The 13,542-nt window shown below is 37.5% G+C and overlaps 1 protein-coding gene across 4 annotated transcripts in view; it reads right to left on the bottom strand.

Annotated features, from left to right (window-relative positions):
• KNTC1 (kinetochore associated 1) overlaps positions 1 to 13,542 on the bottom strand; it is a 43,833-nt gene that overhangs the window by 18,868 nt on the left and 11,423 nt on the right. For all 4 annotated transcript variants that reach the window (XM_074887059.1, XM_074887060.1, XM_074887062.1 and 1 more), the window contains exons 22-38: positions 13,216 to 13,359; positions 12,932 to 12,988; positions 12,737 to 12,838; positions 11,573 to 11,689; positions 10,934 to 11,077; positions 10,548 to 10,646; positions 7,759 to 7,862; positions 7,498 to 7,603; positions 6,679 to 6,813; positions 5,446 to 5,565; positions 4,585 to 4,654; positions 4,441 to 4,508; positions 3,571 to 3,863; positions 2,756 to 2,928; positions 2,468 to 2,565; positions 1,395 to 1,536; positions 402 to 458 (exon numbers count right to left, since the gene is read on the bottom strand). In XM_074887059.1, coding sequence (XP_074743160.1) covers positions 402 to 458; positions 1,395 to 1,536; positions 2,468 to 2,565; positions 2,756 to 2,928; positions 3,571 to 3,863; positions 4,441 to 4,508; positions 4,585 to 4,654; positions 5,446 to 5,565; positions 6,679 to 6,813; positions 7,498 to 7,603; positions 7,759 to 7,862; positions 10,548 to 10,646; positions 10,934 to 11,077; positions 11,573 to 11,689; positions 12,737 to 12,838; positions 12,932 to 12,988; positions 13,216 to 13,359 — 2,029 coding nt within the window. The remainder of the gene's footprint in view (positions 1 to 401; positions 459 to 1,394; positions 1,537 to 2,467; positions 2,566 to 2,755; positions 2,929 to 3,570; positions 3,864 to 4,440; positions 4,509 to 4,584; positions 4,655 to 5,445; positions 5,566 to 6,678; positions 6,814 to 7,497; positions 7,604 to 7,758; positions 7,863 to 10,547; positions 10,647 to 10,933; positions 11,078 to 11,572; positions 11,690 to 12,736; positions 12,839 to 12,931; positions 12,989 to 13,215; positions 13,360 to 13,542) is intronic.

The following is a 13,542-nucleotide window of genomic DNA, read 5'->3' as shown; positions in this document are numbered from 1 at the left end:
ATTTATGACACAAGATCAGCCTTAATTCCCTTTGAAACCTTACATTTTTGGGCCTTTTAATTTAATACAGACTCCCATTTTAGTTCAAAAACCAGAAATTGGTCATCTTCTTGGAAAGGTTCTAATGGATCCTAGTGAATAGTGGCAGAACTCCTGTACTGAAGTGCAGGCTTTGACAACATACTCAAACTTGCATGGCTGAATGGTAGCAATTACCATCCAAACTGGTGTCTTCTGTGCTGAACCAAGTTATCCCCCTAGAATATGGGTTTAAGTGGAACATCTAGGCACTTATTTAAAAAACTATGAGTTAGTCATGCTTGTGTAGGTTTCATTTAAACCTGACGTTTTCTAGTGGTCTGGTTTATACTTTTAGTGTGGTGAATCTGCCATCATGATACCTTTAATAAATGCACAGTTTGCCAGGCTTGTAGAGTCCAAAGGATACAGCTTGTTCTCTGAAAAACAGACAAATACACATCAGCAGTGTGCCAACATCTCAGCAACACTATGAAGCCTGAAAGTACCTTAAAAATACTCCACTTCAGGGACAGTACATAAAATAAAGACACGTGAACTCTAAGAGCCAGGACTGCTATTTTTAACCCTGCCTAATCAGAAATTATCTTCTAGGAGGGAATATCTTTTCAAACGCACAAAGGAATACAAACCAACATTTTTCAGTAACTACTTTGTGTGTAAATTCCTCTATCTTGATGAGACAGTCAACATAAATGCTTCATCTGTGAAGGTAATAAATCTCTTCAGGTCAATCAAATAAGCATATCCTTTATAGGTAGATTTAGCACTGGGCAACAGTATTTGGAACTATATGCTTTTTAATACACCAATGACATGTTAGGAAAGAAAGCATTTACATAAAGAAGTGTTAAAAATAAATAATTCTAAAATATTCAGTGCCTCTTTTAGAGAGCCGGAAGTGTCTTTTTTCAGCACCTACAACATTGTAGAGTTCTATTTATAATAGTTGAAAATTTCAAAAAGTTGTGTGTTTCTACAATAGTATGTAATACAAGGACAATAATTTTAGAATAAGCTGAAATTCATCTTGATAAATTCCTGTCTCCATTAGTGGCTACTAGAAGATGTCTAGAGAAGATCATAAGAACAGGGCAAGTTTATAGTAACACTTCTCCAGAGCATTCTTCATGTCTTCAGGGATTTGTCATTCAGATTATTCCTGAACCAGAACAAAAAACAAAGTCATCTTTACATTTTATCCCCCCCAATGGATATTTCTTCCATGAGTTTGTCTAATTGAGATTTCTGAGGTGATAATTTCCACACACACATGCTGAATTATATTCCTGGACAAAAATTGATACAAAATACAGATTTTTATATTGACTCAACGTTCGGGAAAGTGAGTTTACCGCAGACAGGCAGAAGAGAAGAAATAGTTTCATATGCAACTGGAAGAGCTATCTGTGGATCAAGAACTATCCCATCTTCATTAAAGAAGTCATCATAAGTCCACTCTTCATAAGGATCTTTATCTCCTCCAAAAGGCATTGTCTAAATAAGAACAGAGGTACACACAATAAAAAGAGCAGCTAATAAGTCTACTAAGAAACCAAGTGTTGCAAGAGATTCCAGTCTTCAAATACAGGAATAGAACATGACCTTCTACTTGAAAATGCATTCTACTGTACTACTTTTTGTTAAATGGGCAGTAGCATTAAATACATTTCCTACTTGGAGTGGCCACATTTCCTTTAACGTTGCAGTACAGCCAAAATGCATCCTTAATTAATTTAGTGGAGGCTTTCATGAACATTCTTGGCCAGATATTATAAGCAAACATTTTTCAAATGGATCATTTTTTAGAAAAATAACATTCTGTGCATAAATATGCTTGCCTGGCCACTTTGATCTATTCCACTCAAACTCTAAGAGTCCATTCATTTCAAGTAGCCTAAAGCACTGCTTGACCTGAACAGAAAACAAAAATGCTATTCAAGAACTTGATCCATCTTAAAGTTTTACAAAACTGTTGGAAATGCCCTCACATAATACATGCATTTAAAAATCAAACCCTTCCTGCCATATTTTACCTACTTTAAAAAAGAAAAAAAAAAAAAAAAAGCTTTTTTAAAGTCAGCCTTCTATGCTCTCTAGCAGTCCTGGCAGCAGCTATTAATAAAATCTCCAATATTTTCAGTAGCAGGATTTATTATACTGAAACATAAGTGGAGAATGCTACTTGTGCCACACCTGCACTGCTTTTACTACTCAAATCAGTTTACTCTTTATGCTGACGTACACACGTATTCAGGGACATTTTTATTTCTAGGGCTGTGTGGGGTTTTTTTGTTGTGGTTTGATTTTTAAACAAGCTGATTAAATATTGCTGGAGAAATGGGAGAAAAAAATGTATGTACAGTGAACACTATTCAGACAAGACATTACATATGTTAAAAAAATATATTAAGTTAGCAGAAAATACCTTTGCTGTAAATCCATAGTTTTCTATTTGGCACTGTCTGTAAACTTCCTTGGCAGCCAAAGTATATTTACATAGTTCCAGAGAATCTAGTAGTAAATCTATAGAAATATCAAGATCATTAGCATACTATAAATGGAAGGTTCATATGGCCTATTAAAAGGAAACAATTCTTTGTAGCACCTATTTTTACAGAGGCATATATAGAAATTCACTTTGTTTTCGTGTTCATTAAATATTGTTTGGAAAGTTGAATTCCCAACATGAAGACAAATAAATAATAGCAATTACCTGGACTACACACTGTAGCTGCTTGGCAAGCCATTTCATAGATCACTGCTGGAAGATTCATATCATTAGGAGTGATCATAGCAACATCATCTGCCAACATATGACAAAGCCTTTGACATGCTGAAAACAGCAGCTTCCCTGTTTCTTCATTACAGTGATTTTCATAGAACTCCCTGTTAAAAAAATGGATGTTAAAAATAGTCCTTAGGGCTTTTACTTAAGGCCACATTCTGTTCTAATTATTTAATTCTCTTTTACTTATTTCAGCTATATGACTCACTGCAACTAAAACTTCTGTGACTGAAGTGAAAAAATATAATGGAGCTTACTGAAGCACACAGAACACAATAAAAAAATATATTTAACATTTTCATCTGATCTCTTTTGGGGGGAAGTGGTAGTAAGTTTAAATTATCTGACAACATAAGCAGAGACCAGCTAGAAACCATGACATGGTATGTACAGTCAGTGTACAATAGTTTTCTTCTCTCTGTGTGAGCCAGGGAGCTCTCATAATGGTTATTTAATATGGTGCCTTACTCATCTCTCACTATAAAAGTGCAGGGAATCTTTTTACTTGGTAATCATGTCATGGCAAAAACCAATGGCAATTCTCAGACAACAACCTAACTCTACACTCAATATTGCATACAAGCAATATAAGCATATTGCTTGAACACTCATTTTTAGAAAAATAAAACCTAAACCAAACCCCCTTTCCTTTGGCTCTACATCTACTTACTTCTGCAAAGTATCAGAAATAGTACAGAAAATCCCATTAAAACTTATAATCTTGAAAATCTCTGCAGTTTTACCTGCATATTTTTATAGCGTCCTCAACTTTTCCAGCATCTAGTGCTCTCAAGGCCAGTTTTTCTCCCAGTTCTTGCTCTGACCTTTGCAGGAGCAAAGCCAGCCTATACAACCTTGATACAGTAGAACGCTTCCTGGTTTTACCATCTTCTGAATTATGATTCTTTGTCTGCACTTTTCTAGACTTTGACAGAGATGTGGCAGTTTCATAAGCTCTTATGTGGTTCTCAAGAAGACTAGACATCAGTGAAGGATTCCTAAATTCTTCAGCTGAAAGAAAGATATCAAAATCTTCCTGCAACAACAAAAAAAAGATTATATATTTGTATTCATGTAACTTCCTTTAAGTGTTTGGTTTGGGTTTTTTGTTAAAATGTTTTTCTTTCCTGTTTCATTCTTAGAAGAGGAATACTTTCAGTACATAGTTGACTTTACTAGTTTCTACCAATTACTGATTTATGTAATAAATTAGAGAATTTCACTGGGCAGTAGGTAAGCAAAATAAAAAAACCTGAAGGATACTCCATACTCAAATGCTGTATTAAGTAACTTAAGTTAACAAACCATAATAAGATCTTAATAAATTATTACAATACTGTATCATGAAAGCTTTGAAGTGTTAGCAATTAAGACTTTTGGGAGAGTATCTAATTTTTTGGTTTAAATGGACAACTAGGTTCTAGTAATTGGGAACTTTCCCAGGCACTATTTAAATTGCTAATTAGCCTTAGAATCTCTTTGAAGTCAATAATAAAGACAAGCTTTGCACATAGGTTGTAAATACAATTAATTTTTAATATCATCCATGTTATAAGAACAATTGGAATAACTACAGTAAATCAAAAGCAGTTTGAAACTATAAAAATACCTACCTGCAGGGTAGCAAGTGTTTCAAACATTTTTAGGTTTGCTTCACATTCATCTTTCTTCAGAGGATTGTCTGTTGGAGGAGAAAAACAAATACTTGCTGACTTGTTGACAAACAAAAATGTAAGATTTTTTAAGTTGTAGCTTACCTTTTTGAATGCTGAACAGGAATTTAAGGATTTCCACGAGTGTCTTAGTCATAAACATTTGTGTTTTGTGCTGCAGGAAAGGAAGAGATTGATGTTTTGTTTGGTCAAAATGTTGCCAGTAACAGACAGTGACCCACAGGCTTCCACTCTATTAAAACACTATGCAATGGTCTACTAATGTCTTAAGCAACAATTATTGAGTCAAAGATACAACCAGTTGAAAAGCAAGGGAACAGAAAGTTATTGTACATGTGCATCCTTTATAGAAACACCAAATATTTTATAGCTGTAGTACGTATACTCCACAGTCTGCTAGTTCTCACAGGAGTTTTGAAAATATCCACACTTCTCCCTTCGTTCTTCCTTCCCTTGTCCAGAATAACTCCCTAAAACAACCGTTAACAAAAATTCTCTTCGTGGTTGCAAGACAGTAAGGTGTACTGTCAACTGTGAAGCTTCAACCACTTTGGTGCATGGCAAAGCCACACATACAGTTTTTAAAAATAACTTTTACAAGCAGCTAAAGAAAGAACTGGAAAATATGTAGGACTAGAGGTATAATAATGCAGTGGGATTTATAAATTATTAATTGAATTCAGCTAGCTATGCCACTGTGTGGAGATGCCTTTAAAATTACACAAAATAATTGTATAGTATACAGAAACAAATCAAACAAGTTGGAAGAGGCTTCAAGAAGTTACCTAGCCCAACCTCTTGCTCAAAGCAGGACCAGCTCATCATCCCCTTTTGCTGGAAGACAGTTTTTACATTTGCATCTTCTACCTTTTTTTAAGCATCTGGGTAAGAATAGTATTTAGAATAATTTGTGCACACACTTTATGATGTGAAATGACTTGGTACCTCTTCAGAATCATCTGTTTTATTCTGTAACACCAGCGTTCCCCATACAGTCAATCTCTCTGCAACTTTCTCAGCTTCAGCAAGAGTCAGAGATTTTAACAAAGCCAGAGATTCCTCTCCCTGAAGAGAGGTAAAAAAAAAAAAAGTAAACCAGAAATAATCAAAAGAAAAGGGCATTTTCTTTTGGAAAAGCTTAAGTTATGTGTATGTCCTTGCTTTGATACAATGGTTGCATGATGGCCAATTGGGTAAGAGTAATCTTCTGCTGATGAACTTCAAATCTCTTTATAAAATACATTTACTATGACATGACTTCCTTAAACTCCCTGAATAGTTTTTGCTAAATCTATGAGGCTTTCAGTAAAAACTATGTGCTTACTCGCTAAGGGTTATAACAGGCAAATTAAAATGAAGTTTTGTTTATTGGCAATTGTGCAACATTTTTAAAACAGTATGATTATCAAGAATACCATGTGCTAATAAGGCAGAACAAATGTTAACATGAGAAACACTGTTTTGCAGGGGAGTTAATTTGATTCCTTCAATCAAAAAGCCTCCTTTTCTTCAGGTCAAAGAGATCCCAATAACATACCCAGAGACAAACAAAGAGTATAAAGATAATCACACCTACTATAATGGAGCAAGCAAAGTTAAACATTTCTAGTTAGGATATCAGTGTAATTTAGGAAGAACTTCAGGTTTTTTTGCTAAACTCAGACTTGAAATTAACTTGGAAGAAAACTTCATAATAATAGATAAACATTCAACATTCTGTATTGCAAGACAAACATTCAGGTGCTCTCAATGAAAAAAGGGGCAGGTCTGTCCCCATGTGGGGTATCATTGCATTAGAAGAAAGCATTTCTCAGAAGAGATAATCTTTTTTTTATTTTTGTTGGCAAGAAAGCAACTTGCCCAAAAACAATTCTAGGAAAAACAGCATGTGAAAATATGTAGAGACTTCAATCCTAAACTTGTCTTATATGTTGTGGGTCATAATTTTCATTGTTTTTTGCCACAAATGAAGGATGGCTCATGATGTTTAAAACTCTGACTAAAGTCTCATTTTCAGTGTCGAGTATAGGCAGTTATGTGTACAATTAATAGAACTAATTAAAAAAAAAGTTATATGTAAACTGTGTATAAGATTTCAGCAAGTAGTACAACTTGCCAGTTTTTAAAATAGGCCTCAGTGTCTTTAAATTCTGAGATCAACATGAAGTAGTTTAGTACCCTTTCTTTATCAATCAGGTCTAGCATCCTCAGAACGTAGACTTCCACAGTGGGCAACATGTACGCCGCTACAATTTTCAAAGCATCCTCCAAGGAAGTAGGGGTATCTTGTTTAAGTATGTATTTCACTAGCCTCTGTAAAAAGAAAACAGATATGGACTCCAGTTTGTTGATGTATAGAATAACAAAGGAAGTCATTTATACACACTTCTGCATTGTAATCATACAGCTCATACCAAGCAAGTTACCTAGAAGTTTAAAGCTTCTGTCTAGAGAAAACTTGACTAACGTATAACTGGGAGAAGATAGACCTTGGGGAAGAGAATCATCTGGGAACTCTCAAAATTCAGGGGATTCATCTGGGTCCACAGGATGACAAAAAACTTTTCCAGAAATACTCATGTTTCCCCCCTGCTAAAGAGAGTGTGCTATAAAAACAAAGTATATATTAAAAAAATTGCTAAATATTGTTCACTGTGACCTTAGGAGAAATCAGATCTGAAGTCTTGAGAGGACTTAGCTTTCCATTTTGTTAGTTTCCTCTTTTCTTTCCCGCCCCCCCTTACAGAAAGCATTATATGACCAATGCTGTGCTAATTAGGTTGAGCTACATTAATCCACTAATTATTTAAAAAAGAGTGGGTTTTCAGGCAAAAAACATGTCCCAACAAGACAGAAAAATGGATACTGATAACAAGTGGGAGGTACCAGTTGCTAAGATTTTTTGAAAAGTCTGGCTTCTAATACCCCATGAAAATACATACACGTAACTGTAGGGATTTTTGTTTAATAGAAGTAAGAGTAATGCTGATCACTTACCATTATCATCTGCTTGTCCTTTAAAAGATTAGTATCTCTTATCCCATAGGCTCGCAAAAGCTTCTTCATCTCCATCAGCCGGTAACTTTCCTGCAGTAGCTTTACTCTATGGACAAATTAGACTATTATTAAGTAATTTGCTACCTACAGTTATGTGATTTAATCATCATACTACATCAGATACACAGTATTCCGCCCCCCCCCCATTCTAATTCAAAGTACACATAAAACTGAGGTGTAAACTGTGGAATTTTGCCTTACTTGACATGATTCATTTCCAAATGCTGTTTTACCAGCTGCTCCACTGCTGCACTCCATGGTACCATAGCACCATGCATTATCTGTAGAACTGCATCAAATTTCAGCTATAAAAGGAACATAAAGAGCTTACTTTTCAAAATAAGTTACAAGTCTTGAAGTATTGTTCACATGTGGTTGAGTCTGAAACTACAAACAGGGAGGGGCTGGTGGGGAGTGTGAAGCTCAAGGGCAGCCTCAGCTGTAGTGACCATGAAATGGTGGGAGTTCAAGATGGTGGACCTTAGGAGAGCAGACTTTGACCTCTTCAGGGATCTGCTTGGTAGAGGACCATGGGATAAAGCCCTGGAGGGAAGAGGGGCCCAAGAAAGCTGGTTAAAATTCAAGGATCACCTCATCCAAGCTCAGGAGCAATGCATCCTGACAAAGAGGAAGTCAGGTAAGAATGCCAGGAGGCCTGCATGGGTGAACAAGGAGCCCCTAGACAAGCTCAAAGATAAAAAGGAAGCCTACAGAGGGTGGAAGCAAGGACAGGCAGCCTGGGAGGAATACAGAGAAACTGTCCGAGCAGCCAGGGATCAGGTTTAGGAATGGCAAAGCTCTGATAGAATTAAATCTGGCCAGGGACATCAAGGGCCACAAGAAAAGCTTCTATAGGTACATCAGTGATAAAAGGATGACTAGGGAAAATGTGGGCCCTCTCTGGAAGGAAATGGGAGACCTGGTTATGCAAGATATGGAGAAGGCTGAGGTACTCAATGACTTTTTTGTCTGTCTTCAGTAGAAAGTGCTCCAGCCACACTGCCCAAGACGCAGAATGCAAAGGCACGGACTGGGAGAAGGAAGAACTGCCCACTGTAGGATAAGATCAGGTTTGAGACCATCTAAGGAACCTGAAGGTGCACAAGGCCATGGGACCTGATGAAATACATTCATGGGTCCTGAGGGAACTGGTAGATGAAGTGGCTAAGCCACTGTTCACCACATTTGGGAAGTTGTGGTAGTTTGGTGAAGTTCCCCCTGATTGGAAAAGGGGAAACATAACCCCCATTTTTAAAAAGGGGAAAAAGAAAGACCCAGGAAACTACAGGCCAGTTAGTCTCACTTCTGTACCCAGGAAGATCATGGGGCGGATCCTCCTGGCAAATTTGCTGGGGCACATGGAAAATAAGGAGGTGATTGGTGACAGCCAACATGGCTTCCCTAAGGGCAAATCATACCTGACAAATTTGTTGGCCTTCTATGATGGTGTTACAGTGCTGGTGGATAAGAGAAGAGCAACCGATGTCATCTACTTGGACTTGTGTAAAGCATCTGACACTGTCCCACATGACATCCTTGTCTCTAAATTGGAGAGACATGGATCTGACTGATGGAGCACTTGGTGGATCAGGAATTGGCTGGACGGTCACATTCAAAGAGTTGCGTTCAGCAGCTCGATGTCCAAGTGCACAGCGGTGACAAGCGGCATCCTCAGGGGTCAGGGTTGGGACTGGCACTGTTTAAAATCTTTGTTGGTGCCACAGACAGTGGGATCGAGGGAACCCTCAAATGACACTGAGCTGTGTGGTACAGCCGACATGCTGGAGGGAAGGGATGTGCCATCCAGAGGGACCTGGACAGGCTGGAGAGGTGGGACCGTGCAAACCTCATGGAGTTCAGCAAGGCCAAGTGCAAGGTCCTGCACTGGGTCGGGGCAATCCCAAGCACAAATCCAGGCTGGGCGATGAGCAGATTGAGAGCAGCCCCAAGGAGGAGGACTTGGGGGTAGTAGTGGATGAAAAACTGACTGTGAGCCAGCAAAGTGCACTCACAGCCCAGAAAGCCAACAGTGTCCTGGGCTGCATTGAGAGCAGTGTGGCCAGCAGGTTGAGGGAGGGGATTCTCCTGCTCTAGTCCACTCTTGTGAGACCCCCCTGCAGTGCTGTGTCCAGCTCTGGGGGCACCAACATCAGAAGGACACGGACCTGCTCGAGTGGGGCCAGAGCAGGCCACGAAGATGCTTGGGGGGCTGGAGCACCCTCCCTGTGAGGACAGGCTGAGAGAGTTGGGGGGTGTTCAGCTGGAGAAGAGAAGGCTCTGGGAAGACCTTAGAGCAGCCTCCTAGGACTTAAAGGGGTACATGAAAGGTGGGAGGGACTCTTTATCGGGGGGGTGTAGGGATAGGACAAGGGGTAACGGTTTTAATCTCACAGAGGGCAGATTTAGATTAGCTATGAGGAAGAAATTCTTCCCTGTGAGGGTGGTGAGGCCCTGGCACAGGTTGCCCAGAGAAGCTGTGGCTGCCCCCTCCCTGGAAGGGTTCAAGGCCAGGTTGGACGGGGCTTTGGGCAACCTGGGCTAGTGGAAGGTGTCCCTGCCCGGGGCAGGGGGTTGGGACTAGATGGTCTTTAACATCCCTTCCAACCCAAACCATTCTGATTCATTTAGACAAGCATTTTATTTTCCAGCCCTACCTCTACTTGCATAAAGGTGTTCATTATCATAATATGATATGCCAAGTTAGGTTAGAAAATGCTTATAGTAATTTATGATGCTGTAGACCTTGAGTTTCATATATAATAAAATTGGTGAGTTTTCCATTTGATGACATCAAAACTACAATTAAATTGCCAAGCAAAGAACATCACATGGGAGAAGATTACTAAGACAGAATAAAAAGACAGCATACTACTTGATCTTCCCCATACCACTCATGTAAAAATGTACTCATATGCTTATATAAAAATTATGTTCCATTCTGAACTGACGTGTTAGAGCCACTTGATGCCTGTTTCATAAAATATACTTACATCTGTATCAGAGATGCAGTCAATGACAGCTATTGCCTTTGCCTCCCATGCAGTTTCAAATACTGAAGTAGACCGTGTACGACAACGTTCTAGCAAATCCTGTATATTTTGATAAAGATTATGAAGATATTTGAATTCAGAAAAGATATTAACATCTTATAAACAAAAAAGTTTTTTGGACATTAAGGGACAGATTTGGCCATCTTGACTTGTATCCATAAATGCCTTATTACTGAAATACTAACTATCAATAAATTCATTGAGAGGAGTAAGCTAATCTTAAAGCTGGTCCTAAAATTCAAGGGTAAATAAAAATGGTTTTCAGATTTGTTTTCTGCTTGCTCATATTTAAATAGCTTTCTTCAAAAGAAAGAAAATATGGATACCTTTATATACTGTAGGAGAAGTTCATCCTTTTGTAGATTATGTTCACACAGGTAGGGTTTTATAAACTTCTCCAAAATGGACGGGACAAGCTCTGGTGCCAAAATTTTATCAAACATGCGAAACACAATAGTATTTGCATTTTCCTAGGCAGCAAGTGGAACAATGCCATGTTAGAACATCACACATGTTAGTACGTGATCTTTTACATCTCTAATAAATAATTCAATATCCAGCGTCCATTGAAATCATTTGAATGATTTCAACAACTAGCATCCTTCTTTGGCTCAAATAAAAGCTTTCTTTTACAAAGCCCCTTCTTGTTCAGTTGTACTTCTAATTTCTCTGTTGCTAATGCTTGCTCCACAATATATCATCTGTAATGAACTGCAAATCATGGAGTTTAAGCTATACCTTCTCATAGTATTTTGTCACATTATATATTTATACCCACAGTTGAAACAAAATTTGTAACAAACACAACATATCAAATAGTCTTAGCAGCTTATGAACACAAGTTTAACCAACCAATCCACCAGGATTCCTCTTTTGTCTGACTTTACATCGCATGCTACAAGATTTTTCTCTTTCTCGGAACAATCCACTATTCAAAAGCACTTTTGAAGCATCTGCAGAATTACCTTTTCAAAATCACAGAGTGCCAGCCTGCAGTTGTATTTTCTGTACAGCTTTATCAGTTCTTGTAAATCATTTACCAGCTTCTTTAACCTATGTACCTCTTCACAGTCACCACATCTCTGAAACAGTGTTTAGAAGTGAAACGTTAGAAGACTTGCTACAATCTTCAAGACTGTTAAGTGCTGTCATAAACAGGAAGAAACAAATTATTCTCCACATCTCTGGTATAAGAGAAGGGTAGTTGACTTACAGTGCACCCAGGAAGATTCTGGTAAGATATTAAGAAAAGATTCTTTCTAAATATAAAGAAGTGATGCACTAGTAGATCCTGCACAGGGAAGAGGGATGAGCATTTCATTCACTGAAAGCCTTAAGGACGGGTAAGACAAACAGCTAGGAACAATGTACCTACAGCTGACATTTTCTTTGGAGTCAGAACCCTGTTTTTCTTGTGATTTTCCAAGAAACCTCACAAACAATTTTTGATGGCATGCACTCTTGAAGATTTTATAAATATACATGTTGAACTGTTACCTTTATATGGCATACAACAAAGAAAATCGAGTACATGTTGAAAAGGGGGACTTAGAGTGAATTATCTTCTTTCCATTACGCACTTCGAACGTGGGATTCAGCAGTTTAAGACAACAGATCTAACTAACACAGAATGTCAACATTTCCAATTATTAAAAGGCACAGCTGGTTAGCTTTGAGCTTTTTTGAAGCTGCACGTTCATACTACCACTTTTATAGATGCTAGTATACCTAGGATATATAGCACACACAATTTATTTGTGTTTGCACAAATTCAGTACTCATAACCTTACAGCTAGCTGATTTTTAATACCTGTTTTCTCCAGGCCATAACACACGGTGAATTGCAATTCATCTCTAAAAATTTTGACAGAGGTGAGACATGTTTCTAATTTAAGTTCATACGGAGCATCTTTACTGAACTGTTAAAGGGTATTAATCTTTCACTGACTTTTTTTTATTTGAATCTTTAAACCCAAGAAGATTGGAATTCCATTCCTTCCTTTCATGGAATTAAGTCAGTCTTCACCAAAACCAACAGTGACCTAATTATCATCCATTCCAACTCTAGCACAGAGCATATGTTCTGAAGTCTTTTAGTAGCAAATCCTTATATCTGCCACATTTCTTACCAAAGGAGTCCATTGGTTAAAAGATGTCAGTCCCATTTCACCTTGATTTTTACTCGTAAAAAAAACCTCTGCCATTTGGAGTCCATTTTCTGGCCAGTTGGCCTGTCCAAAAGAATTGATATTAGCAAATTTAATTAGCAAAAAATTATACATATAGAAATACAAGACATGCAAAATGTTTACAGCATGGCCTACCTTATCAGTTAATTCAAGGTTGCGAGCACCTTGTTCCAGCCATTTTGCTAATATTTTCTGAAAAAAATAGTCATAAATAGAGTTATGCTATCTATCAAAGCAAATTTGCCATTAGAAATTTGTTTTAAAAGATATAATTTAAAATATAAACTGTAGGGAAAAGAATCCCTTTAAAAGACAGAGGAACAAGGTTCTGACATTCAAAAATAAAAGTCTGTAGGTCTGACTATAAAACTATCTTAACCTGAGAAAATTACATTTTGCATTTATTAAGTCAGTCTTACCTGTCCCTTTGGCACAACTCTTCTTAAGAAAGGGATCACAACATTTTTAAGCCACAAACATAGTTCCTTCAAAGGAACAGTGAAATGGATGGCATTAAGCAAGTTCTCCAGCATTTTCTCATCAAAGCTGCTTTCAAAATCTGCCTAAAACATTAAAACAGAACAATTACAGATATATTGAGTATATGTTTATCTGATACTTTGTAAAGCTGTTTCACTAACAGGAAGAAGTTATAGATTTCACAAATACAAAATCTTAGTAATCGTGAACAGAAATTAAAAATATATATATATATATATATCTCCCTGATCAGAAAAACTAGAGCT

Source organism: Strix uralensis, chromosome 17 (assembly GCF_047716275.1).
Source record: "Strix uralensis isolate ZFMK-TIS-50842 chromosome 17, bStrUra1, whole genome shotgun sequence".
NCBI lineage: Eukaryota > Metazoa > Chordata > Aves > Strigiformes > Strigidae > Strix > Strix uralensis.
Note: the sequence above shows the minus strand (reverse complement) of the source record. Positions and strands in the feature narration are given on the sequence as shown.